This window comes from Peromyscus leucopus, chromosome 4, assembly GCF_004664715.2.
Source record: "Peromyscus leucopus breed LL Stock chromosome 4, UCI_PerLeu_2.1, whole genome shotgun sequence".
NCBI classification, from domain to species: Eukaryota; Metazoa; Chordata; class Mammalia; order Rodentia; family Cricetidae; genus Peromyscus; species Peromyscus leucopus.
This window is the reverse complement of record NC_051066.1, coordinates 3,036,070-3,063,236: the sequence shown is the minus strand read 5'-3', so window position 1 is coordinate 3,063,236 and position 27,167 is coordinate 3,036,070. Positions and strand designations below refer to the sequence as shown.

The 27,167-nt window shown below is 49.2% G+C and overlaps 1 protein-coding gene across 1 annotated transcript; it reads left to right on the top strand.

Annotated features, from left to right (window-relative positions):
• Window positions 1–57: 57 nt before the first annotated feature.
• On the top strand, window positions 58–27,167 carry Morn5 (MORN repeat containing 5). The gene is made up of 5 exons (XM_028886119.2): window positions 58–200; window positions 3,590–3,737; window positions 5,719–5,830; window positions 7,290–7,421; window positions 26,995–27,167. Exons 1-5 carry the CDS (start codon window positions 154–156, stop codon window positions 27,072–27,074), a joined length of 519 nt encoding a protein of 172 aa, XP_028741952.1. The 5' UTR covers window positions 58–153; the 3' UTR covers window positions 27,075–27,167.

The window sequence follows — 27,167 nt, the reverse complement described above, 5'->3', positions numbered from 1 at the left end:
TGACCGCTGGAGGAAAGAGTGTACGCCATTTCAGGAAGTCAAGCGGGTTCGCGGGGCGGAGCTCCATTTGAGCTCCGCCCACACCTCCTGGTTGTCATAGTGACACTGAGGCCGCTTAAGTTGGCGTCCAACTGCTAGACACTAGCCGCTGACATGCAGTACACCGGGAGTCATTATGTCGGGTCATACGTAAACGGGAGGTAAGGTCCCCCGTGTGTCCACTCCCGGGCAGGCGAGAGAGACAGCTGCCTTTTGGCCTCTGCCAAGGACTTTGGGTCAAGCGCTTTCAAACACTTGTTCTACTACTAACATGCTCAAGTACACATATCTAATAAGCCGCATAGGTGGGATTCATTCATTCTATTTATTGTGTGGTGTGTGTGTGTGTCCCAGAACCCACATGCTGGCTCACGACCATCTGTAACCAAAGTTCCACTTCCGGCCTCTGCAGGCACCAGGCACGCACGTGGTGCACATACATGCATGTAAGCAAAACATTTATACAAATTAAAAAAAAAAACAAATATTTTTTAAAATGATGCACACCAAGGAAAACAGGAAATGCTAATCAGCAAATGCTGATTGTAATCTCTGCCTTCAATGAGCTCACGAAAACATAGTGGACCAAGTAACCTTAACAGTTATGACAAGCAATCAAGGTCAGCAGTGTGGCCAAGGGAGGCAGAGGACGTGTGGAGGCGGCCGCTTTGCCTTGCTAGCAGCTCTGGATGAAAAGAGTGGAGTATTTTTTAGAGCTGGAGAGCCCGAGGCTGGGGGAAGTATATTGACAGATACATGCTGGTTGTTGGGGGTGTAGATCAGTTCATGGACTGTGGAGATGGAGGTGAAGGGCCTGACTTGGGAGGGTCTGTGTGCACAGGCTAGAGAACTGCAGGGTGTTGAGTTTGAGGCAGCAAGAGCAATGGTCTAGCCAAGCACGGGATAGAGTGCTAGAGAAAGTGGCAATAATACATATGGGATGCTGTCGCAAACCTTCCAGCAGCTTTGCAAGGGAGATGGTAAAGGAGGAAAGGGAACTTAGAGGACTCAGGACCCCTGTCTAACTCTTCAGGAAGTGGCAAAGATGCTGGGTGCAACACTTCCATGGCAGTGAGGTGGTTCAGGCTGATCTTGCAAATAACTGGTTGAACTTAAGCAAAATGGCATGCTCACTGTTATGAATACACAGAGAAGAAGTGATGGAGTCAAGAATTTCTACCCAGTTCTGTGTCTAAACCACAGCATTTCTTCCCACAAGGCCTTGCTACAGCAAAAGTTTTGTCAAGTGGAGATGAAGGATTGAGTATTTTAGGCACAGAAACTGGAAAACCCACACACTTCATGTGCTGTGCATGCAAAGTTAGTGAGATAACCAGACAGACACAGACAGAAGGCCTTCTGTGCACTTTCGCCTGTCCACACCACACCAGCCATCCCTGTGCGTCATCCCAAGCAATGTGTTTGCTTGGGATTTTTTTTAGTACTGCTGTAGCCACAGTGCCAAAACCCAGACCTGAAGAACGCCTCTCAATTGCCCACAACCCACAAGAAGACAGTTGTTGATTTGCTGACTATACTCCTTTCCATGGTTCTGCCAAATACTCTGCTGAATCTTGATTTTTAGCAACAGGCAACTAAGTCATCCTTGGGGCCTCTTAAGTTCCAGCATGTGATGAAACACCACTGTGAAGATTTGCCTTCAGCCTGAGTCAGACCTCAATTTCCTCATCTTTGAAAGGGGGAAATAATGCATACCCCAGAGGGATATGAAATACAAACATGGTGTTTTCATGTGAGAGATAACCAGTGGGTTTGTCTTTTGTCTGAGAGAAGGCGATTTCTTTTTAGAGTTTAAATGACTGTAATATCTTCTTATATATAATAAGTTAATACTTAATACTCAGTTTAGGTAGATTCCCCACTGCTGGTGAGAATATAAAATTGGACAAGTGCTCTGGAAAAGCTTGACATTTTCTTAAAAAGTAAGACAGCCATTTCACTCTGAGGTTTTAGCTTGATAAATGAAAATATATTCCATACAAAGGCATGTTTGCCAATGCTCGAACAGCTTTATATAACTGTTACTGTGTAATAACTGAAAACTGGAACCAACCCAAATGTCCACCAACATGGCAGTGAACAAACAAATGTGGTATATCCATTCACTGGAATAGTACACAACAATTAAAATGCTGGTTCACATAACAGTAATGTGCATGGATCTCAGAAGAATTGTATTGAATGAAGGAAATCAGAAGTTCTCCCCCTCAAAAGGAGCACATTTTATATACATATACATATATATATATGTTTTTTGAGACAGGGTTTCTCTGTGTAGCTTTGCGCCTTTCCTGGAATTCACTCTATAGACCAGGCTGGCCTTGAACTCACAGAGATCCGCTTGGCTCTGCCTCCCAAGTGCTGGGATTAAAGGCGTGCGCCACCACTGCCCGGCATTATATGATATTTTTAGATAAAATTATAGGAAATGTAAATTAATTCATGGTCACAGAAAATTGATCAGTATTTGCTTAGGGATGAGGAATAGAAAGAACAAAAAAGAAAGATTAACAAGGGTATGCAGCAGCTGAGGGTGGTAGATATATTAATTATGTTGACTATGATGATGGTTTTCAGGATATGTGTCAAGACTTACAAATTGTACACTTTAAGTATGTGTGTAGTCTTGCATGTCAATTATGCTTCATAAATAAAGCTGTTTTAACAAAACATTAAAATTCATGATTTGCTTGTACCATATCTAAATCTAAAAATGAAAAACCTGGTCTAGTGGCTTATTCCTATAATCTCAGCATTTGGGAGGCTGAGGCAGGAGGACTGACATGGGTTCAAGGCCAGTCTGAGCTGCATGAATTCCAGGTCAGCATGGGCTAGAGAGAGAGTGCCTGTTGAAAAAAAATTACACACACACACACACACACACACACACAGACACACACACACACACACACACACACACACATATATATGTTCTCTCTGACCTCATGAACTCTTCATGATTTCTCTGGAAGTGCTGCACAGTGAAATCTAGATAATTCTACTTCAGAACACAGAAAATGAAGAAAGACCATCCACATTTTATAGCAGCCACCATGCATCATCTCCTTCTCACAGTGATTCCCACTTGACAAGTGAGAAAAGTAAGGTAAGGTGCAGAGTGTTTTATGTAGCTGGCTCAAGCTAACATTTACCAGACCAAGGATTTGCTTAATGGGCAAGGCTGGACGCAGAATCAGCTTCCTGAGCCGCTGGTCTCTGCCGTTTCTGCTGTGCAGCTTTGACACAGCACACAGCCTTCTCTGGGCCTGTTGAGGAGGTGTCTCAGGGATCAGCATCAACTCCAGGGTAGTCTGCAGGGAACCAAGCTGCCCCATCTTAAACACATTTGTGTGTGTGTGTGTGTGTGTGTGTGTGTGTGTGTGTGTGTGTGTGTGTGTGGTTTTGATGAAAACAAAGCACCACAAAAGCTCTGACAGAATATTGAGGGATGATGACATCTGAGGATGTAGAGAGTGAATGTCTTCCCAGCTGCCATGCAGAGCTCAGTGACTTCCCCGTGTCCTTACAGGATGGAGGGCAATGCAGAATACGTCCTCCCTACTGACACGAGATATGTTGGGGACATGAAGGATGGCATGTTCCACGGAGAAGGAACCCTGTTCTTCCCCAGCGGGAGCAGATTCGATGCCACCTGGGAGAAGGGATTGGCGGTGAAGGTGATCCCCTGGGGCCTGGGGCGGTGCTCAGGCAGGAAGAGCCACCGCCTGGTGTATCACTGTATCCCCCTTGTCTGTTGCTCACCTCTTTCCAGTCTCTCCTCTCCCCACTTCTCATTCTCCAGGGACTCTAGGATCTCCTCCATCCTATTGTGTCATTTATTGTCTGATCTACATCTCTGAAATGCATGCTCCTCAGTCAGCTTGGCTATCTACTGCTGCTGTGGTGGATTACCCTCAGTTTACCATTTTAAATCAGCCTCCATCACCACCTATGGTTCTAGGGGCTGGAAGTCTCCACAGGGCCAGCAGGCGGACTCCAGGGGAATCTGTCTCCCCACATTTTGTCTGCTTTCTAGAAACTGCTTGTACCCCTTGACTCATGACTAGCTAACTTACAGCTCCGAGTCACTTCTCCCGCCCCCCCTGCCCCTGCCCCCCGCCCCGCTGGCTCCTGCTGTCCAGCCCCCCCACCTGGACCTGTCTACCTCTCTCTTGTAAGGACCCTCACATTGGGTGATTCTAGAAAAGTTCCTTTTAAAAAATTATGCAAGGTAACACATTCTCAAATTCCAGCAGGTGTGGCCAGCTTTGGGGTGGGGTGGGGTGGGGTGGGGTGGGGTGGGGTGGGGTGGGGTGGCATAACAGCCTACCACAGTGGTGCTGACAGTAAATAGAGGAAAGGTGTATTTGCCTAACACACAGTAGACACTCATAAGGGTCTCTACTAAGAACCTCTACTAAGTCATCTAATCCAAAGGTTCTGATCTTGGGGTTTATGGGCCATGGGTAGAACTCAGGGGTCAGTGGAACACCCTGATTTACATACACAAAAGTCTCTGCAAGTATGGAACTATGTTTTTCTGTGGGAAAATGATCTGTGCTCTCCTGAGTTTCCCCGAGTGTTTGCTGAGCCTGACTCATGACCTAAAAAAAGGTTAAGAAATGCTTCTTTTATAGCTTGGGGACTCTAAGCCTCAGGAAGGGGATGTGACTTACCCAAGGTCACACAGTGAACAAACAGTATTGTGGGACTTTCCACCCATGTTTCCTGAGGCCTAGGCTGATGTGCTCTTTCTTACATCCTGAGGATCCCTTTAGCTCTGAAGCAGCAAGAACAGAATGCACATGTCTGGACAGGCGGCTGTGGCTTCTGGCTCTGGCCTTTCTAGCTACAATAATAATAAAAGGAAAACAACATGTGCAAGTATTTATTCTATGGGTATTAGAGTACTCAGAGAAGGGTGATCAGGAAGGCATCGATAGATACAAAAAAAGAGATTATGAGAGTTTGGCTCATGAAATAATGGAAGCTGGACCACAGTGTATCCTCTGCAAGCTGGAGGCCCAGGGGAAGCCAGAACTGTAGTTCTTGTTCAAACTGAAAGGCTGAGAACCTAGAGAAGGCAGTGGGGTGAGTCCCAGGCAGAGGCCAGGTGTGCTGATGCCCAAGGCCAATAGGAAATGGGTATCCCAGGACCAGCTGAGAGCACAGTGATCCTTCCTCTGCCCTGTGTTCCGATCAGGCCATTAACAATGTCTCTCTGTATGGGTAAGGGTGATCTCTGTACTCAGTCCATCTACTCAAATGTTAATCTCTTTGGGAAACACACACACACACACACACACACACACACACACACACACACACACACACACACACACCTCCCGGCCAAGCTTGGCATGTACCTATCTCACCGAATTCCCAGCCACCTCTATTAGAGGGACACTGTCTTCATCCCAATCCTAGAAAAGAGGAACCTGAGGGCTGAGAGTAGGGTGGCCTGCCCAGCTCCATGCAGCCGCCACACCCAGGTTCAGTCCTGTAGCTCCATCTCCCTAATCCTCACAGCCAGGGCCACTCTGCCAGCTGTCACTTCTTTCCTAAGGCAAGAAACAGCCAACTGCTCCCTTGGTGCCAACCTGCTCAGCCAAAAAGTCTCTGGTCTCCTCTGGCGCCCATGTGCTTCTCTTCTTCCAGGGCAAGTACACCTTCGCTGACGGGCTGCAGTACGAGGACAGACACTGGCACTACTGTGACAGCTATGACCGCAGGTTCTTCACCGAGATCTGCTACGGCCTGAAGCCCTCAGGTAGCACACCCACACCTAGAGGGAGACCAAAGGTGCTTGAAACAAGGGACTGACCCCCCCTGAACCTTCTCAAGAGGAAGATGGACACAAGAGACCCAGGAGAGCCACAGGACCCAGTCCTCACATCCCAGACCCTGGGCTGGCCAAGGGGAGGAGACGCAGGGACTCCCTTTCTCTGCCTCGGCTTTCCCCATCTAAATCAGGGAAGCAGTGTTTTCTGCCTTACAAATCCATTAGAATTTGCACCTGGAATAGTGCTTTGCATGCATGTTAGGTGCATGGCACATGCCAGCTGTCATACTAAAAATATGTAAGCATTAGAACACGAGAGGGTGGGAAAGGGGGACAGAGACTGATGGGACGTGTGCTGTGGGCTGGATCCCTCCAGTCCCTGTCTTCTCTCTCGGACTGTCCAGGGTGCCCCATCTGGTCACTCTTGCCCTGCCTCACAGAGGAGAGAATAGAGATGGTTAAGGTGATCTTGACTTCTCCAAGCATCTCTAAGGTGGCAACTGGCCTGTGGTTTCAGGCATAGAATGCTTCAAAGCCATTGGCATGGAAAAGGCATTCCGCAATCATTGCCAATATACATGTGTTTTGGTTAGGGTCAAGGTCAAGTATATAATTAGACAACATTCAAGCATTTGCTTTTTTGGGGTGCAGACCTGTAAACAGGGCATGGTAGAGCATTCGGCTTTCTGCTCAGAGAGAGGGAAATTCAAGATTTCCAATTAAAAACATTCTGCCACCCCCTTTACTCCAGCCTTGGCATGCCAAGACCTAAAATGTCTAAATGCTTTTCCTTCCTTCCTGGGGTTCCAGTGCCGCTGACTCAGAGCTCAGACTCAGAGCCCCTCCTTCCCTCGTGCGTTACTTCGCACCCAGGGCCCAGAGCAGGGCTGCTTCCTATCTAGCTAGCACTGGGCCTGTTCCTCAGCCTCGGATGTGGGCTCTCTTCTCTGTAAGATAGGGCTGCTCTGAGGGTCACCTGAGGGTCAAATGTCTAGCACACAAGAAACAATAGATGGTACAGTGTGGCCATGTGGGAAAGCCAGGTGTGGGGCTGTCTACCCGCTCTGGTGCCCTCCTCCATCTAAGTTCTGCTCTCAGGTTTCCTGGGGTGTGGTTAAGGATTCACCTGTGGCCTCTACCCACATGGTGGCTACCCCTCTCTTGGATTTACCCTTCTGGACATCTCTGACTTACCCTCAGGGTTTCTCTGACTTCAGAACTTCATCACAGTGGCCCAAGAAATGGATGAGGGTAAGGTCAGAGAAAGCAGGGTCTAGCTCCCATGGCCTGACTATAGCCCCTTTCCCAAAAGCTCCCTGGGCCCTGTTCCTGCTGATTTTGTTCCTGGCCCTGCAAAAGGAGCCTTTGGTCCCACAGCCACATAAACAGTGGCCTTGGTGCACATGGTCTTGGTGATATACTAACTGTCCTTTTGTGTCTGTTTAAGGTATCTCTCAGCTCACCAACATGGACCCACCTAGAAAAATCCCCCCAGGCTGTTATGACTGTGGAGATGGCTTCTATAACCCCACCACCAGGGTCATTAAGGATTACCGAAACCGCTTTCTGAGAAATGCAGGTAGGTGTATGCCGACATGCTTTCTCTTCACTTTCTATTAAGAAAAAGACAAATATGGGTTATCTGGATGTCTCTGTGACCTCAACCCTGACCACAGAGTGAGAGCAAGGACATTCCTAGGGTAACTGTGATAGCACTGCAGCGTGCTGCTGAAAGATTAAGGCACTTCTTTTTGTATGTGTCCCTTCATCTAGCATTAGTGGGCTCCTACTGTGTTCCAGACTCATGCTTAGAGCTGGGTAGAGCAGAGAGAAGCCAGACCCCCGGCCCCTTCCTGCTGGAGCAGATGCTCTAGTAGGCAGAGAGAGGACCACAGACAGTTGATTTCATCATGGAGCAGGCCATCAAAAGGAAGACGTGGCCCTGGGAGTGAGAGGGTGGGGGCACCATGAAGGGGTGGCTTCGAGTCCCCAGTCCAGAGCCAAGGTGTTAGAGGTTTGAGAAGGACATGGTATCTCAACCACACCTAGGAATTGGCCTTGGACATGGACAGTTTGTCAGTCGGAGGGACAGTATAGGCATGGCCAGAGAGGAGCGACTGTGTAGTCCAGGAAGGCTGGCTGGCCCTTGGCTTGCTGGCAGATCCAGAACTTCATTTTAGTGAGTGACCCCAAGGCTGATAAGACTCCACAGTGACTTGACTCTCAGAAGACAATGTATAAAGAAAAGCATGGATGTTTCCTATAATGCATGGGGTCACAGCTGTGTTCTTGGAGTCATAGTCCAACTAAGTAACAAACAACAGCTATGGACCTTTTCAGAGGCCTGTCTATCTGTACACACACACACACACACACACACACACACACACACACACACACACACACACATACACACACAGAGAAAGACAGACAGACAGAGACAGAGAGACAGAGACACACAGAGACAGAGAGATAAATCAAGGAATGAATGTGATCTATCAACCTCTACCTGGGGGAGTGGGGAGGAAGAGGTAGGAGAGAATATATTTCTTTCATGATTCAAATGTGTTTGGCTATGAAATTTGCTGGGAAGTGGGGCAGTGGGAGCATTTTGCAGAAGCAGGGCTGTATAAAGTCTATTCTGGAGCATTCCAGAGCACGTTGTGTTCGTTATGGTAGAAAACAAGTGATTCATTTGAAGCTTTTAAGGTTTGAATTGTATTCCAGTCCTGTCTCCCCAGAGTGGCATCCTGGTCCAGTGAAGAGTCACAGCCTAATGTTCATGACAGACACAGAAGCACACATTTGCAGTATAATGGGCAGAATTTGTGAATGAGTGGGAGACGAGGGAGAAGGAAGCATGCTACAGAGAAAAGGGCTCACGGAGGCAATGGCTCCTAGAGATTGGGTGGCCAGGGTGTCGTTTAGTTGGTAGAGAGCTTGTCTCAGACATAGGAAGCCACAGAACACATAAACCAGGCATGGTGGTACATGTCTGTCATCCCAGCATCTATGAGGTGGAGGCAGGAGAACCAGGAGGGCAAGATGATCCTCATACATAGCGAGTTTGAGGCCAGCCTGGTCAGATGTGTTTAAAACAAACAATGATATATAATGATATACTGAGCAGGAAAGCTGGGCGGGGCATTTTAGGCAGAGAGAATGTGTAAAGACACAGAAGCATAGAAATATATGTCATGACTGAGCAACCAGAAAGTTCCAGAAGAAGCCATTCTTGGTGGTGTACTTAAACTTTAGGGGCGCTTGGAGGACAGATACTAATGGTTTGCACGGCAGGTATTTCCTGCCACTCGCTGAGTGTCTGGTCTGGGCTAAGTATGGGGATGGTAGCAGCGCCCCAGCACCATCTCCCACAGAGCAGGAAGGACTGCTGAGGAAGTGACCCTGACAGTCCAGAGTTGCTGCCAGCCCGCGGGAGGCCAGCAGGCCAGGGCGGCTTCACAGAGCATCTCTGAAACCAACACAAGAGCAGAGAAACACAGCCAGCAGGGCTGGGAAGAGTGTTAAAAGGCAGGGAAAAGCATGTGCAAAGGCTCAGCGTTAGGAGAGAAGGTCTGACACCTGGGGACCAGGGACTCACATGTACAGTGACAAGAGGAGGAACGGGGGTGTGTGTGTGTGTGTGTGTGTGTGTGTGTGACGGGAGCAGGGGAATGCTTCAGACCGGAAAGACTCATTACAAAGGGAGAAAAGGGCAAAAGAATTAAGATTGTAGGAGGGCCTTCTGGTAAGACGGTGGGTGAGGAGGGCAACGAAAGGACCCTGGTAGGCCCAGGCTGGTGACCCATAAAACCTGGGTTAAAGTTTTTTAACTCTTAACCACTCTGAACCCTGGAGCCTTCCCTCTCTGGCCCCATCTCTGTCTGTAAATGAAGTGGTCGGGCTGTGTAATCCCTTGTCCTTCTGACTTTAAGAGTCTGTAATGGAGAGAAACAGAACCAAGAGTTTTGGGTACTGATATTGTAAGACAGGTTGAGTGTGGAGTGTTCAGCAAACCACTGAGGGAGAGCCTCTCTGGTCAACTAGTCATTATCCTGACTCACCTGCTCACATGAGGAATGACCTGCACTCCTGTCCACTTCCTCCCTGGGGCCCTTCTCCCCACATCCCAATTTGCCATTAACAGTGCTTCCCGCCTACAACCTGGGGCCTGAGCTGCTGGCCTGTGGGCCTGATGTGGCATGAGTCTTGGATGCCGGAGGCTGATACAGCTGATCCACCACAGCTGGCACTCAGAGTCACACCTACCCCGCACATGAACCAGTTATGAGTCTCTGCATTACCACTATCCACTGCTTAAAGAAGCTTCTCTGACCAAAGTGAGCAAAAACATAGGTATTTAGAATACAGTTTGAAAGTGTTTAGTAAAACAACAGCTGTAGGTTGTTGTACACCCCCACCCCAGCCCAGCCACCCAGCCTGCTGTCCAGGGCCCATGGTCTTCCCAAGTCATGACTTCTGATCTGGTTTATAGTATGAGCAGGCCTCATATCCTATCCAGACAGAGCTGGTTACCCCATAACCTACAAGACACTGTCGCACCAGAGGGCACATTTCCCAGCAGGCCACTGTTGCAGCATGGGGGGGGGGGGGGTTTCAGCCAGTCCTCTCTTCCCCAGCAGCCCACAGAGCACTTCCTGGTACTGTCTAAGCTAGCGAGCAGGGGAAGAGTTTCCTGGTCAATCTGAAGTTGGTTTCTCTATGGACACTTTGAAGGACGTGATGGGCTGTGCAGAGTAGATTTTTTTCCTTCAGGTCTCACTGCACTCGCTTGGCTCCTCCCTGTCTCCAGAGCTCCAGCCTCCCTGGGCAGCCCTGCTGCTAGACTTGGGCTTCAGAGATCCCTTCTTTTCTTTTTCAGTGTGGACAGTATGCTGCTGGCGCTTTATGTGTGAGTGCCTGGTGCACACGAGGCCAGAGAGGGCAATGGAGGCCCTGGGACTATAGTTACAGACGGTTGTGAGCCACTATGAGGATGCTGGGAATTGAACCCAGGTCCTCTGGAAGAGCAGCCAGTACTCTTAACCACTCAGCTATCTCACCAGCCCTAAGAGATGCCTTTCTTACCCGAGGACTGTGGCACCTGCAGTTACTTTGAAAATTAACTTTTCTTTTGAACTCCTGTGCTCAAGCAAATCTATCTCAGCCTCCCAGGTAGCATCACAGGCACGCAAGCCTGTGCTAGGCTTTTAGTGATGGTAAATCCACCCTTCTACTCATGAAAAAGGTCTGACAGCCTCCAGCATTCCAGGGTATCAGCAGGCGACCTGGGCTCTTGAGTTTGGCTTTTAGGCTGTGCCAGTTAGTTTTAATCATCAACCTGACACAATTCAGAATCACCTGGAAGAGAGTATCAGTGTGGAATTGTCTATATCATGTTCCTGTGTGCATGTCTGTGAGGGGTTATCTTAAATACTTTGAGATAAGAAGACCTGTAGCTGGAGTTTTCTCCAGTCCCACCCAGGCCCGCAGCCATTCAGACCCAAATAAACACACAGACGCTTATATTAATTAAAACTGGCCTAATGGCCCAGGCTTCTTGCTAGCTAGATCTTACACTTAAATTAACCCATAATTCTTATTTATGGTTAGCCACGTGGCTTGGTACCTTTTCCCAGTTCTGCCTTCACATCTTGCTTCCTGTGTCTGGCTGGCGACTCCTGACTCAGCCTTCCTATTCCCAGAATTCCCCTCTCTCTTTGTCCCACCTATACTTCCTGCCTGGCTACTGGCCAATCAGCACTTTATTAACCAATCAGAGCAACACATTCACAGCATTCAGAGCAATATCCACAGCAAAGACCTTTCTTCTACTGGTGGCACCATTCCCTGGGCAGGACTGTGCAAAGTGGAGAAAGCATGCTGAGCACCATGGATCTCTCAGGCCCTGCCACGCCACGTCACTTCCCCTGGGTTATAACCCAGACTGTGGGTCACATAAAGTCTTTGTACCTCAAGATGCGTTTGTCAGGGTATTTTGTCACTGCAGCAGGGAAGGCACAGGCCCTTGGGCACATCAGGAGCATTTCTTCCTGACTGCACATGTGACACAGCCCGTGTGCATATGTGTACCACACACACGCAATGCTCAATATTTTCTATTCTCCTCATTGGTAAGTGCTGGCTGCTGTGCACTATGCTGATTTCCTAACTCTCTCCAAGGACTGCTAGAGGCAGCCTTTCCTGGCTTCCTTCCCTCTCTGCGGCTCCATAGGCTTCTCAAGCAGTGCTTAGCATACAACAGTGAAGTATCTTTATTTGGGAGCTCATGAGGTCAGGGCCTGGGTGAGTACATTTGACTCATCACGTTCCTAGCATCTCATAGGTCCTATGAGTCGACCAAGTCTTTGTAAAAGCAAAGGCAGGCAGGCAGAACACTCCCTCACACGTCTTACATATTCCCTTTCTGAAATTCAAAGTTCAGTTCTTGTACATAACAACTTGCTATTTTGAATAAAAGCAATCCATTATATTTCTACATGGTGCCAAGGTTTCAAATCATCTTACTGGCCGACATGGGGTCACAATCGGGGACTCAGGCCATATCTGATCTGCAGGGTTGCTTGGTCCATTGCTTGAGTTTGGGCTTAGCTGCTAGGTGGGCACACAGCACTCAAGTCCCTGCTATGAAACTAGTGGTATTAGTAATTTCTGTCCACCTCACAGCCTCTGTTCATGTGCCCTGACCCCCATGAAAGCCTCCGTGCATATTAGCAGCTGGAATGCTGATGTCCTGAGATGAGAATGTCAGGTCTGGAGAAATGGAATTGTTTCATATCCCCCATCAGTGAGGGGTCTTTCCATTCTTCCCTGGAGCTTTCTGTTTTAAGACAGTGAACTGTAAGTGATAGCCACTGGACACAGTTATGGTATACCCCTCCGTCCAGCAAATACAGCAAGCCAGGCTTGTTTAGGACTTTTTGTACCACAAGAGGCACGAGGACTCGGGGAGGGCTGTAGTGACAAAAAACCCAGGAACCCGTATCAATGGTGCCTCTAGTCTGAGGTCACCCACAGATGAGCTGTGTGATCGTGGACAGCTCACTTCTTCCTCTAAGAGCCTCAGTTTCCTCGTCTATAAAATGGGTGTTGTGGTAGCACCTCTCTGGAGGAGCTGTGGGGAAAAGGGAGATCCAGTGTATGATTACACGGCCCAGCACCTGGCCCAGACAGGTGTTCACTCACTGGCTCTCGAGACTGCCATCGCTATGATGATTACTGACTCAGGTTGGAGGGAAGAGGAGTGAGCTGGGCCCTAGGGCTTATTATGTTTTCTCTGGGTGCTGAGGAGCAAAGAAGTCTCTTGGGAGACTTGTGATTGGCTATGCTAATCTTGCTGCCTCCTCCCGGTTCTGCTGGGAAATGGAATGCAGCCGGGGAGTTTAGGGTCCACAGCTCCTCACACACAACGTTCAGAGCTCCAGGTTCACTCTGGGTGAAGGTCTGTCTTCCACACTCCTGTGTTCTACACCATGTTGAAACCCACCCAGGCTACCCGCCATCCCTCAGTGAGCAACAACACAGACAGCCTTTCCCCCTTCCACCTGCCATAGGCCACATCTCTCAGGGCTCAGCACAGAGCCACACACCACGAGGTCTGCCTGTGATCACTGAAGAATCGCTTCACCTGCTCACTCTCCTCTCAGGGTGACAAGGCTGGGAAAGGAATGGTCACTGGAGAGGAGGCTGGCTGGGCCTGTGCTGCGGACCTCCTCTCATCTGCTCTAAGAGGATAACGTGCATGATCTATAGTTTGCAATGCAATACCTGGTGTCAGACAGGCTAAGAACTTCCTTATGGGGACTGGAGGGATGGCTCAGTGGTTAAGACCATTTGCTGCTCCTGCAGAGGGCCTGGGTTTGATTCCCAGAGTCACATGGTGGCTCACAGCCCTCTCTGTGACTCCTGTCCCGGAGATCCTCTTCTGGCTGGTGAGCACCGGCAGGTACACACATACACATACGTCGTTCCAAGCAGAATTTGCTTTTGGTTAGTCACATTGCTGTTGACAAAGTTAGGCCCAAACTCAAAGCCTGTTTGCTGTGGTTCAAATGTGTACACTATCTCCCAGAGGCCCACATGTTGAAGGGTCAGCCCCAGGGGGTGTTAGTCAGGAGGTGGAGCCCTGGGGGGGGGGTCCTTAGGTCATTGGAGCACCCTGTTGAAAGGGTCTATGAGACCTCAATCCAGTGTCCCTACTTGGCTTTCTGGCTTGCAGTTTCACAGACCACCCTTCACATGTCACCCTCCCGGTCACCCTCCGCCCATGTGCCACCCTCGCCAGAGGCCAGAGTCTTGGACAGGAACCTTTTACAACATAAACTAAACACTTTCCCCCTTTATGTTAATTGCCTCAGGTACTTTGTTACAGTCACAGAAAACTGGTTAATACACATTCTTTTTTCCTGCCAGTTTGCACACTACATTTTGTGCTCATCAACCTCTCTAGACAGGGACATGCCTGATTCATAATTGTTCCTCTACCAAACACAGGCACCGGCACCCACCTGGAGCTTGGTGTCCTAAATGGATGAGAAGGCCTACTCTAGAGTCTTAAGACAAAACCACCACAGTCTCCCAAATTAAATGTAACCTTATTTCAAAAAAGGTCCTTTATACACTGTGATCCAATGCAGAAGCACTTGAAGATATTCAGGATAATTACCTTCAATACGATGAAAAATCAAGAGATTAACTACGCTGCCCCCTCACAGACTTTGCCTTCACCCTTCTCAGGAAGGATTAGCCAAAGTCACGTCAGCATTTTGTTCATGTATCTCTTTATGTGTTGCTTGCCTCCATGGTACTAGCAGGAATCATTTTTGAGAGAACTGTGCCACTAATCCTTATTCCCTCCTCCCAATTAATGACACCCCGTGCGAGTTTCCGATGAAAGGCGCATTATTAATATTCAAGGAAAAAACCCTTGTAACCATTTTAACAGATACAGCTAACAATGAACTAAATTTGCTTTGTGCAAGACAGAGAGTGAGCATCCCAAATTAGTTTATGTAAAAGCTGAAATCCTTCCCTGAAAGGTCTCAGTACCATCCCCAAAGAATATCCCGATCATCAGCAGTGCCGTCAAGATTCCCGCCAACATTATCCCCTTTGTTGTCTGAAATGTAGAATCAAGCACATCTGGCAAATGTCCTGGAGCTCACAATCTCTCAAACAGCATCTAATTCCCAATGGTGAAAGAGAGAACGCCACCGCCTAATCGTGCTGCTCTTCAAAATAGCAGCGACTTTCCTTCAATCAGAAACAATGGCTTTGGTTTCATAAAAATATCACACGCTGGTGATTATTTGCAGAGAGGCCCTTTTTACGCTTGAACCTGTGGATCCCAGACAGAATTCAAAATGAAGACCACAAACCTACTTTGAATGTACACTTGGTTCCGTGGGCAGTGGGAAGAAGGATTTTGACCTGGCTTGTGCCATCTGGAGCCTCTGGGAGGAAGGTGAAGCGGAAGGCAGTGGGAAGAGCGATCACTGACTGGACATCTACCATCAGTGGGAGGAAGTCCTCCCATCAGCTATACTGGACAAACCGAGGCTCAGTGAGGTTAAAGAATTCCCCCAGGAGACTCAGCACAGATGGGAGTCACACCCAGGCTCATCTGCACGCCAGGCCTGTTCACAGGGCCCGGCAATTGCCCCCAGCCAGCTCTAGAATACCCAACTGCAGACTGTACACCTGAAAATGGAAGGCCACTTTAGTCTTCTGAAGTTTAAACATCCCGAATGCCCAACAGGAGGGGCCAAGGCGCATATGGAATGAGGGATGTGATGATGGTTTTACTGAGGGTCCCTGCTGTGTCCCAGGCACAGGCCTCCACCTCACATGACACCAGCAGCTTTGATAAGTAGCTTTCCTGATCATTCCTACTTCACAGATGGTGAGATGGAGGTGAGGAGAAATGCCTGGTTCAAGGTCAACAAAGCTGGAAGTAAAACTCCAAAGCTAAATAGCAATAGCATCTGGGCTGGCTTTGAGAAGGTGGAGTTTGCTAGTGGAAGAACCAGTGGCCTTCCCAGCACCAGAGAGATGGAATTACAGAGAGCTACTTTTTCTAAGGCAGGTCCTCTGCTTACTTTATGCTCAAAATCTGGCCCAGAGAGTCCTCCAGCGCTATGGAAAGTCGAGACTCCTCTCATCTTGAAGCAGCTGCCTCCCCTAAGTCAGCCCACCCCATGCCTGACTCTTACACTGTCAACCATGGTCCAGCCAAGGCTAGAACCCTGATTTCCCACTGCCAGCTTCAGTTCCTGCCCTAATCCCAGGCTACCTCTCAGTGGAGCCTCCTGGGGTTTCCCTAAGATGGCCAGTGAGGCTCCCACACAGCCCTCCCAGTGCTGGCTCTCTAGCAAGACAAAAGGCAATTTATCCAAATGTTATAATCACCTGGAGGCTGGCATGCAGGGGCATCCCTGCTTTATCTGTGGTATTGTCAGCAGCACCATAATGAAGGCTTTGTGGAGGGATAATACCACGCTTGTAACTGCCAGATAAAATGCCCCGCAGATCACACATCCCTCCCAGCAGACGTGGGTATGCGCTGTCAGCGGAAGGCATAGGAAGGGACACTAGGCACACTGAAGCCTCCACTGAGCCAGCAACTTAGCCCACCCCCAGCCTTTGAGGAAACACTATTTTTCCTACTTCACAGATGGGGAAACTGAGGCTCAGGGAGTATGTTATTTGTTAACAATTATGCCTCTGTCAAAGTGAAGAGCCAGCATTTGAACCCAGGTCTCTCTGATAATATAGGTAAAGCTATGGAGCCCTCTCCCCAAACAGAAATTGGTCTAGAAAGGGTAAGAACGGCTCATCTGGAAGCCACCCATGGTCCCTGTCAAGATCCATGTGTGGTGATGACAGACTGCCCTGCTTGCTGCCCTCTCTGACCTGCCCACTGTCACCCTCTCACCTTGCCACTCCAAAGGTCTTGGAAGTCCCCCTTCCAGCTGCAAGGCCATGGACTCTGGTAACAATGCTTCCCTGCCCCCATAGCAGCCTCCTGCAGGCATCCAGAGGCCACAGCTTCCCTTCTGCAGCTGGAATCAGCCTGGCCAGCATGGTTTGTTTGTTTTGTCTTCTTTAATAGAAGTAAGTGCAAGGCCAGAGCCCTTGGGCAGAAGCCTCACCTGTCTTCCTCAGTTCTGCTCTGGAAGTTGGGGGTACTTAGCTGAAGCCCATTCCTGGGCTGGAGAGGCAGCTGGAGTCATAGTCAGCTCTTGGATATGCCACTTGCTAGCTGGGCAAATTTGAGCAGGTAACTTACCTTCTCTAAAATTCAGACTCCTCCTGTGAAGGATGGGAGCAGTAAAGGACCTGTAGTGAGCATGAAATTGATGCCGGCAGTCTCGTGGGAACAGTGTGTGGCTCTGGCCATGGCACAGTGCACGCCAGTGATCACCACAATGGTGATCTTGTACCATGGATTAAAAAGTCACACCACACACCCAGCAAGCCAGGGTCCCTCGGCAGGCTGCTCCCTGGCCCCTGCCCACCTGTTTTTGGTACTGCTTTCAAAACTGAACCAGTGGCCTGCTGTTTCCAGATCTCTCCTTAGTGTTCAGTTTGTGGGCACAGGCCCCTCATCTTCATCCTTTCTTATCAATCTAGAGTTTCTGATGCTCTGGCACCCCAGACTCAGGTCTTCGATTTTCTCCTGTGTACATGAGGGCTTCATATGACAGTGCAGAGCTTTCCCCAAACCCCAAATCAGTGCAGGGTGGAGAAAAGCACAGACAGAACAGGCAGGCGCAGGAAGCCTGGGGCCTCCAGGGAGCCTAAATGCTCGAGTGAACCACAGATGACATGTGGAAGGCAGTGGCCTGGGATGTTCATGTTCACATTTAATTTAAAATATTGAATATGAGATTCCTTCTTCCAAAACCAGGAATGCCCTCATTTCTCTGGTAGCGAGAGCTGCAATTGCAGTGTGCTGAATGTGTGACTGTGTCCTGTGCAGCTGAGATAATGGCCCAGAAAATGCGGTGCTAACGTTGGCCTTAAAGAACAGGAGATGGGATTTGTTAAATGAAAGGAAAGGAACAGTAGGAGCCTAAGATGTATCACTGTGATCTGCTTGTGTGTGAGAGGCAGGACTCAAGGGGCTTCCCAAAGCAGTGATGTCCAGCATGGCTTTGGTGGGTGTGTCTGAGTGGGCCTCAGCTGTGCATTCAAGGCAGAGGATGGAGAGAAAGGAATGCTGGTTAGGGTGTTGGGCTTCAATCCCTCAGACAGTGAACAGTCAGGGCAGGAGCTGCCTGCAGAAGGGCTTCTCGGGATGTGGGGCATGGCCACACCATGGGCTGCGGCTGTGAAGACAGGCGTGGTTCTGTCACTGTACCACTGGTGAAGCCTGTGGAGGGGCTTCGGTTCTGAGCCTGGTCCCCTCCCTGTAATCCAGAGATGGTAACATCTGCAAAACCAGTGTTGGAGAGCACTTCCCATCCCTGCTGGTTGTCCCACTATGCTAGCCGAATCCAGCCTTTGACATCTGCTAACTGTACACTGGCCTCCATCACCCACGCACAGCCAGAGGCCAGGGGCAAAAGGAGCAGATGCTATGAAGTCAGGCTGCCAGGGTGACCTTGGCTATGGTACTGAGTTTTTCTGAGTTGTCTTATTACTACTATGGCAGGCATCCTGAATGTGGTTCAGAAACACAAATCCAACTATTAGTACTCAAATAGTAAGGGCAGAGATCAGCAGTCTCCATTCCTGACGCCTCCTGTCCACACTAGGCACAGACGATGGTTCTAGATCAGTATCACCCACAAGCACAAGTCCCGTGTGTATCGCCACCTCAGCAAACTGCCTGTGTGAGCACTTTTCCTCTTACCCAGCAACTGAAGCACCCACAACATCCACCTCAAACCACACCAGCCATATTTTCAAAAGTATTCATGAGGTCCACTAAGGTAGGGCATGTGTTCCTGCTGTGCCCAGCACCTGACCCCAGAAGTGCTTCCTAAGATTCTTAACTCACCAGCCCACGAGGACAGGTCCTAAGGCACCCAAGCCCTGAAGCCTTTATCCGCATCATTTCAGTATATTAAAGTACAAGCTCTATTTGCTGTTGGGTCTCTCCAACTTTACTTGGCCCATTATTTGACTACAATTCTGTTACACTAGCTCTAATTTCTTGGGAGGGGTGTGTTAGCAGAGAATTCTGGCAAAATGAAGAAACAGAGCCTGCAAATGGATTTCAAGGATAATAAAATTGTTTTGATTTCTAGAATTAATAACTAATCAAGTCTGAATGCATTAATTATAATATTTATTTATTTCAGTCTTACCATTTCCTTTTTTATTTCCAAGCCTCTTATATCTGAATGGGCCTTGGCAGGATTTTGGATGCTGGGTTCTGCAGCCTTGGTTCCCAAGGGGTGGTGTGGCTTGTCCTAATCCACTCCCAGGAGGATACTCTACTACAGGAAGAGACAAGAACAGCCTAAGGCCCCTCACCTGCCTGCAGCAAGCGCTGCCTGGGCAAGGACTTCTCAGTCAATGTTAACAAACCTGAGGTCTTCGCCTCTGGCCACCACTGCCAGAAAAGTTCAAAGCCTCCTTTTTGTTGGGAGTTGTGATAGGAATGCCAGGGCATGGTGGCATTGGTCCACCTCCACCATCTCATGCATTTGTCATTTGTACTGAAGGTGGGGCAGAGCTATGGGCTGGAAGTCTGATTTGATATATACCTTCATCCCAGCCTGGACTCCTGTTGGCATTGACCCCTGGCCCTGGGCCCACTGCCAGCCTGGTCTTTCGGATGACCAGGTTGGCTCTTCAGGTTGGCAGTGTCTCTTTCCTGTATTTGTGATCCCATACACTCAGACTTCAGATACACACCCACTACCACACTCAGCCATCCCCACACAGTATGCCACACATTCACCAGAGTTCCATGCACTACAGTGTGTACCTCAAACATAACCACTGGTACACTCACAGGCACACAGCTGCATATTGAGAACAACTGGGTAGAAATGGGCATTTGTGCCCATAGCCACACTAGCAGCTTTACTGAGCCTTCCCCTTCTGCCCCAATGGAGAGAAGGAGGAAATCACTACATCTCCTAAGCCTTCCTTATGGTAAGTGGTGGAATCTCATTTCTCATTGAGAGGGTTGATGAACACACACACACACACACACACACACACACACACACACCACATATGCACACATACACTTGCACACACACACCACACACATACATACACTTACACACACACCACATATGCACATACATACACTTGCACACACACTCACACACACACTATGCACACACAAAGCTCAGTCCCCCCAGGCTCTGGCCTGGGCTGCCCCCACTCCCTGAGGCCTGCTGCTTGTTCATCTGGGTCTCCTCCCTTTCCCAGTCCACACCCCTCCCCTCACACTAGGAGCTGCAGAGGAGTGGTGACCACAGGGTTACCTCACCCAAAGGTGTGCCACAAGCCTCGCTTGTGGGTGCCCCGTGACCCCAATCTCCCTGTTTGCCCATCATGGCTCACCTGTCCCAGCCTGTCCTCCTAGCTTTGAACAGAGCTCATTAGCTGAGCTGTACCTCTTGATCGTCATGGTGCCAGCACTGAGTAAAGACCTCCTCCCTGTGATCCCCTCCACCCCATATCTGGCAGGTGCCCAGAAATTCCAAGGGTACATTGGCGAGTCCCTTAGGGAACACACCCTCGCAATCATCCAGTTTGGGAATTAAAGACCCATTGGAATGATGTCTAGCTTTCACCTCCTCAGTACTCATGGAACGCCCTTCTTCCTGACCAGGCCTTCCCCTGCCTTTGGGAAGGTCTGGTTCATCCTGACCAGGCCTTCTCCTGCCTTCTGTAGAAGGTCTGGTTCAACCCACTGTACAGATGGGATCCTGGCTCAGAAATGGAGAAGGGCTGCTCACCCAGCAAGTGAGTGGTTCATCGTCTGACCCAGGTCTGTCTGGTTTCAGAAGTCCCACCTTGCATAAACAACTAACTTCTGGCTTCTCTCTGGGTCTTTGGCATTTCCTGTGCACCGAGAACTGCCCTAAGCATGTTTCAGACGTGACTTCATGGCAAAGCTTCCGGGCATGGACATTTGTAGAGGGGCAAACAAGTCCAGGGAGGCGGCACCCTCTTGCCTGTCACAGTGGTACAGTGCTCCAAAGCCACACTGTGTGAGTTGTATGTGTGTGCTTGGGTGCACTTTCTTGTGTGGAGTACACACAGCGGCCAGAGATAACTTCAGTCACCTTCCTCTGTTGTTCTTAACCTTATTCATTTTGAGAAAGGGTCTCAATGAACCTGGAGTTGGCCAGCAAGCTAGTTTCGTCTAGATTGCAAGGCCAGCAAGCCTCGGGGTCCACCCATCTACCCTATCTCCAATGATGTTACAGACACACACTGCTATGCCGGGTTCTTACACAGATGCTAGGGGTCTGACCTCAAGTCTTCACACTGGACCCACGGAACCATCGCTCCAGCCCTCGAAGGCCACACTCTTAGCCAGGTGCAGCCATACTGCTTCCCTCTCTGCTCTCCACCTAGGCAGCTCCTGTTTGCCTGAAGCCTTCCTGAGACTCCAGCACCTCTCCTCCCCTCAGTGTCACGCTGACCTGAAGACTGAACCATTGTCACCTTCTGGGACCTGGGCGCAGCTTGGCAGGCCTGGCCCGTATCTAGCCTATGCAGGCTGGCCCTCCTCCATCTTTGCTGGGAGGCAAGCCATAGGCCAGCCAGGCTTGACATTTCCTGCAAGCGGTTAGTCCTCAGGTGTGATCCCAGGCCAGGTGGTGAGGTGCCCAACCTACGGCCCCAGGATACAAAAGGCTGTCAGTCTTAGGTCTGCACTTGGCATCTGTCTAGGAGCTCCATTTGCCCAAGGAGGGAGGATATTCTTCTCTTTTGATCTCAGTCCCACAGAGTGAATCTATTACTTTTATGTCCCTAAGTTTACATTTCTTTATTCATTTGTTCACCATATAGTTATTAAGTACTTTAAATGTTCTGGATCTCTGCTGGGCCCTGACGACGTGGCTGCTCCAATCTGCTTGAAGCAACCATGATCTTGGCTTCTTTGTCAGGGAAGTCTGGCATTCAGACAGGGCCTGTGAGGGTGGAGTGGAGGCAGGCACGAGAGCCCAGCCTGTACACATCATGCGGCCCTTTGTGTCTGGACAAGTAAATCCATAGCCCCTTCCCCAACCCCACAGTCTTTGCTACTACAGGAATTTGGACTTTTTCTGAAAGAATTCTGAGAGCATCACACTTGTATCAACAGTTGTTTGTGTTAAAAGGAATAATCTAACGTCAATGTTTAAAGTATACCACAGTTGGTATTACCTTGTTTAGGCCTTTCTTGTTTCTTTTTTTTCTGCTGAAGACAGAACTCAAGTTCTCCTTGTACATATCAGGTAAGCACTCTACCACTCAGCTGCATCCTAGCCTGGTGTCTTAAAAGATCTATGTAGCCCAGGCTAGTCATAAACTCTCTTATTCTCTTGCTTCAGACTCCTGAGGCAAATCAGGATGAAAAGGCTTATTCAGATTCCCCTGGCAAAGCATTACTGGGTAGCTATGTATGCTGGGTGCGGTGGTGCCTGCACCAAGAGCTTAGCTCCAGGCCTGTGGTTCTCCACCTTCCTAACGCTGCAACCCTCTAATACAGTTCCTCATGTTGTGGTGACCCCAACCATCAAGTTATTTTCATTGCTACTTCCTAACTGTAATTCTGCTACTGTTTTGAATGACAGTGTAACTACCTGATATGCAGGGCATCTGATATGTGACCCCCAAAGGGAGTCTCTAATGGGAAAGGAAGGCATTATCTAAGAAAGGGTTTTAAAAGTCTGGTATGAGGGGCCGAGGGACACAAAAGCAGCGAATGTTTCATTCGGGCAACTGGCTGTGTGTGGAGAGCACGGTGTCTGGCCAGTCAGGAGCACACTCGATTTTGATGCATTTGAAAGTAATAATCTGTTTATTTTAGAGCAGCTACAGTCACATAATCAGTGTGAGGTCCTACAGCTATTCTCTCCGTACTCCACATGCCCACTTCCTCTTATTCACAGACACTGTTGTATGGTACACTTGGCAAGTTAGTTCATCTGTATCAATATTAATGTTGGTGAACTAATTTAACTAAGGTCTAACATTTGTTAGAATCCCTTTTCTTTCTCTCATGTCCACTTTCTGTTCTAGGACCCCTTCCAGGACATCATATGACAGAACAACATATGATATGCGGTTGTGTCTTTGTGGGCTCCTCTTAGTGTGACAGTTACTCCACCTTTCCTGTTTTACTTAGTGGGTTTTGTTTGTTTTCAGACAGAGTCTCACTATGTAGCCTTGTCTGGTCCAGAACTCACTATGAGCCCAGGCTAGACTCAGTCTCACAGAGATCTACCTACCTCTGCTGCCTAAGTGTTGGGAATAAAGGTGTGTGCTACCATGCCTGGCTAGGATTTTTGTTTTGGTTTTATTTTGGTTTGGCTAGGAACTGATCTCAGTGCCCTACAACTAGGCTACACCCACAGGTGCCGTTTTCCTTGTGTGGGGTGACAGTCTTAAGGAGCGCTGGTCAGGTATTTTGTAAGATGTTTCTCTTCTGATTAGACTGGGATGGGAGGGTTTGGGGAGGAAGACCACAAAGGTGACAGGCCATTTCCATCCAAACAGAACAAGGGGACATGCTCCCTGGGGTTTGCTTGGCACTGTCCTGAACCCTGAACCTAGCTGAGGCCAGTTTTTTCACTGCCACGTTAGTATTTGTGTGTGTGTGTGTGTGTGTGTGTGTGTGTGTGTTTTCCTCTCCCTCCTCTGGAAGATGGTCACTCTGCATGAAGGCAGGGCATCTGTTCAGATTTTTGTATATTTCTGCCAATATTTTTATGCTAAGATTTTTACTTTTTAGAAATATAAAAACATTAGTGTTTTTAGGAACCTAGAAATTTTGTATTTTAATGGACAAAACACATAAAAATCACCAAGACTTTATACTGCAGAACAGGACAAAAAAGGCAAAGACTTCTTCTGTGATCAACACACACTAAGGAGAGAAGATCTGGGGAACACCAAAAACAGGAAAGAACATCACAGTGCTCAGTTACCCCAATTCAGTTTATCACCTTTAGCTTTTCTTCCAGCCACCATTTTATTGTATGAAAGTCCATGGATTTTTGTTGTTGTTGAGGGGTGTTTTGCTGCATCATCTCATTTATTCTGGCTTATTACCTCATCAAAAGCGTTCCCCTGTGTTGCCGTACCGACTTCACGACTATCATTTTCACTGGCTGTTAAATATCCCCTCCCCATGGCTTACAGTGAGAGCCCACCCCCCTCCCCAAGCCAGTGGGTTGCCGGCATGTCCAGCATTTAGAAATCATTTGTTAAATAAATGAATAGACAACAAAGTAACCATTCCCTGGTTTAGAAATCTACATCGTTTTCTGTTCTCTTGATTAAACAGTACAGAGACAACTAGATTACTTCCTTAGGATAGTGTTCCAGAGTGGCATTACCAGGCCAACAAGAACCAAAAACTTAGGATGATGCTAAATGCACCAAAACAGAAGTCTTTCCCTCCACCCCTTCCACTTCCCTCTGCATCACCACCAACTCTGCCAAGGCTTATCATTTACAATTGATTAAAGAGTTCTCGGGGTTGGGGGGTGTTTTCCCCATCTTTTTTTGCTTTTCTCCCATCCTCCCCCGCCCCCCTTGCCAAAAAAGGAGGAAAATTACCCGAGAAGGTGAAGATGTTCTCAGACAATCATATTAACATATTCCAACAATCGCAATTTGCAAAATAGTAATCACTACTCTCGGGCTCCAGGAGGCATTAATCAAAGCTACAGGTTTAATTCCATTTTAAATATTGATGAAATGTGCTCCGGCAGCCTCACCCTGGTGTGGCAGGGCCAGGGGAGCGGAGGAGGTGCTGAGGAGGTGGAGGGAGAATGGAGGAGCAGCTGCCCGAGGGAAGGCATCTGGGATTCAAATTGGTGGCTGTGCAGCCAGGTAGAGAGTAAACGGAGTAGTGAAGAGGGCTGTTAAGTCCATTGCTGTCAATTTGTAACGATCAGGGAGGGGCCTGAGGACTGGTTCAGCACAATACACCCAGTTTGTCTGGTTTCAGGGGTTACCGCTGAAGAGGCTGCAGCTGCACTGATGGAATAGCCTGGAGACTTCAGAACTGTAATTATCAAGCAGGCTGCTCACAGTGTGGCGAAAGTGGGCTCCACCAGCGCTTAACTCCTTGTGTGCTGACACATCGGCGGAGCACCCCACACACACCCTTGGGTTGCCAGCCTTAGCGAGGCCATTCAGGCAGCCTGCTAAGGGAAACTGAGGCCCACTGGCTGCTTAAGTCAGTCTCCCAAGGCCAGAGCATGCTCTCACCAGCAAGCTGTTTTTCTTGAGTCACGTGCAAAGAAATAGTGAGGGTGGGCAGGGCTAGCTCTTCCGCAGGCAGCTTTGGCCCTGCATCAAGCTTGCCCTGGGGTGAGAAGTTAGGCTGCAGCTCCTAATGAACTTGGCTGAGATTCCAGAGGCCAGGGATCTAAAGCCTCAGTTCTGTGACATGAGTGTAATCTTCTCAACCCCTACTGTATTCTTACAGAGACCCGGTGAGGTGCGGGGCTGGTGTGGCACATTCAGTTGTCCATGAACCTCTCCCTGGTGTGGGCCTGGTGCTTCCCCGAGAGGGTGGCTCTAGGGAGGGTCCCTGGACAGGGGCTGCAGGAGGCTTTTACTAGCTTTCTGCTTTTCTGCTTCCAGTGAGTCCCCTCGGTTCTTAGTTTCTAGCATTTGTCACCTGAGGAGAATGGGGAGTCCCTTCCTCCTACGAGAGGCAGGGATGGACACAGGGATGGACAGGAAGGACAAGGGAGGACAGGCGGGAAGGTGGTAGGGCACAGGTGAGTGAAATCTGTGCAGCCCTGTACCTGCTCCTCTCAGAACAAAACCCAGGCATCGTCTCCCTGTGTACACCAAGGCAGGAGCCCCAGTGCCTGGTGTCCCGGGTTTTGAGAGGTTGGAAGTTTGACGCCCAGAGGACAGAGTCAGCTATTAGAGCAGCCAGCTATGGAATCCGAGGCAGTGGCAACAAGCAAAGAACTAGCTGTACGTTTGGCCACAGGAAAAGTGAAACGTACTGCAGAGTGAAAGAAGTCCCACACAATGCGGCTCACAGCACAACGCCATTTTTGTAAATTAAAAACACATTTGCACACAAAACAAGATGGCATATTTTATAAAGCTGCATGCATTTTTAGGGGTGCATGCCCTGCCATTAGAGAGGGTCCCTGTTGTGGTGGGGGAGGGGCTGGGTGTGTGTTTAGAGAAGAAAGGAGGAAGAAAGGAGAATAAGATAAATCCACAGAGGGTCCCATACAGAAAGGGGGAAGGCTGCTTATGGAATGAAGATCGGGGCTCACTTGATTGTGAGGCTTGGAAAAGCAGCAGCCATGGGCTCAGATCCTCCCAGCTCTGCCACATGCTGACCAGGAGGCTGGGCACAAGTGGCCAGACCCCTGTGAGCCCCTGTTCATCCGCACAGTGGTGGGAAGAATGTGCTTGTGGGGGGCCGTGAGGATGGGGTGCAGGGAGAGGGCTGTACTCGGCCTCTGAGAAAATGTCACCAGCTGTTCCCTCTGTGTCTCCCACTGTGTACCTGAGTCCAAACGGGGAAACCAAATGGTCCCAGAAAGAGAATTGGTACCTGAGGCTGTGTCTCCTAGTACTTTTGCCAAGGTCTGGCCCAGTGTAGTGGGCTGCTGCTTGTAGGGCTGTGAGCAGGTGAGTGTGAGGCCACCACTCCGCCTGACAGGATCAAACCATCTCAAAGTGGCCAGACGCTCTTGGGCTGTCTGCATCAGCTCCATCCTCAAACCACAAACTCTTCGATAACTTAGTGCTCCATTTTCCCAGCAGAGGAACTTTGCTAAGGGATGCTAGGATGCTATGATGGCTAGACAAAGGTCTGCTCCAGCCATTTAGAGCTGAACACCTGGACCAGCAGCTGGTGCTGGAAGGCACTGCAGGCCCCAAGACCCCACATAGGTCCCCAGGCCCAGGGCCTGGAGGGCTCTAGTGAGTAGAGGTGTAACTGGATTCTCTTCCTACAGATGATGATGAGCACGAGTGGATCGTCAGGACCTGCCGCAAGGGCTGGGCAGAGAAACCTGCACAGAAGCCCAAGCTGTGAATACCTCGGCATCTCCACCGGGATCCCCTCTGCCCACGGGCTCTTGTTCTAGCTTCGACTTGAGTTTCAGAATAAAGGTTTCCAGCACTGAAA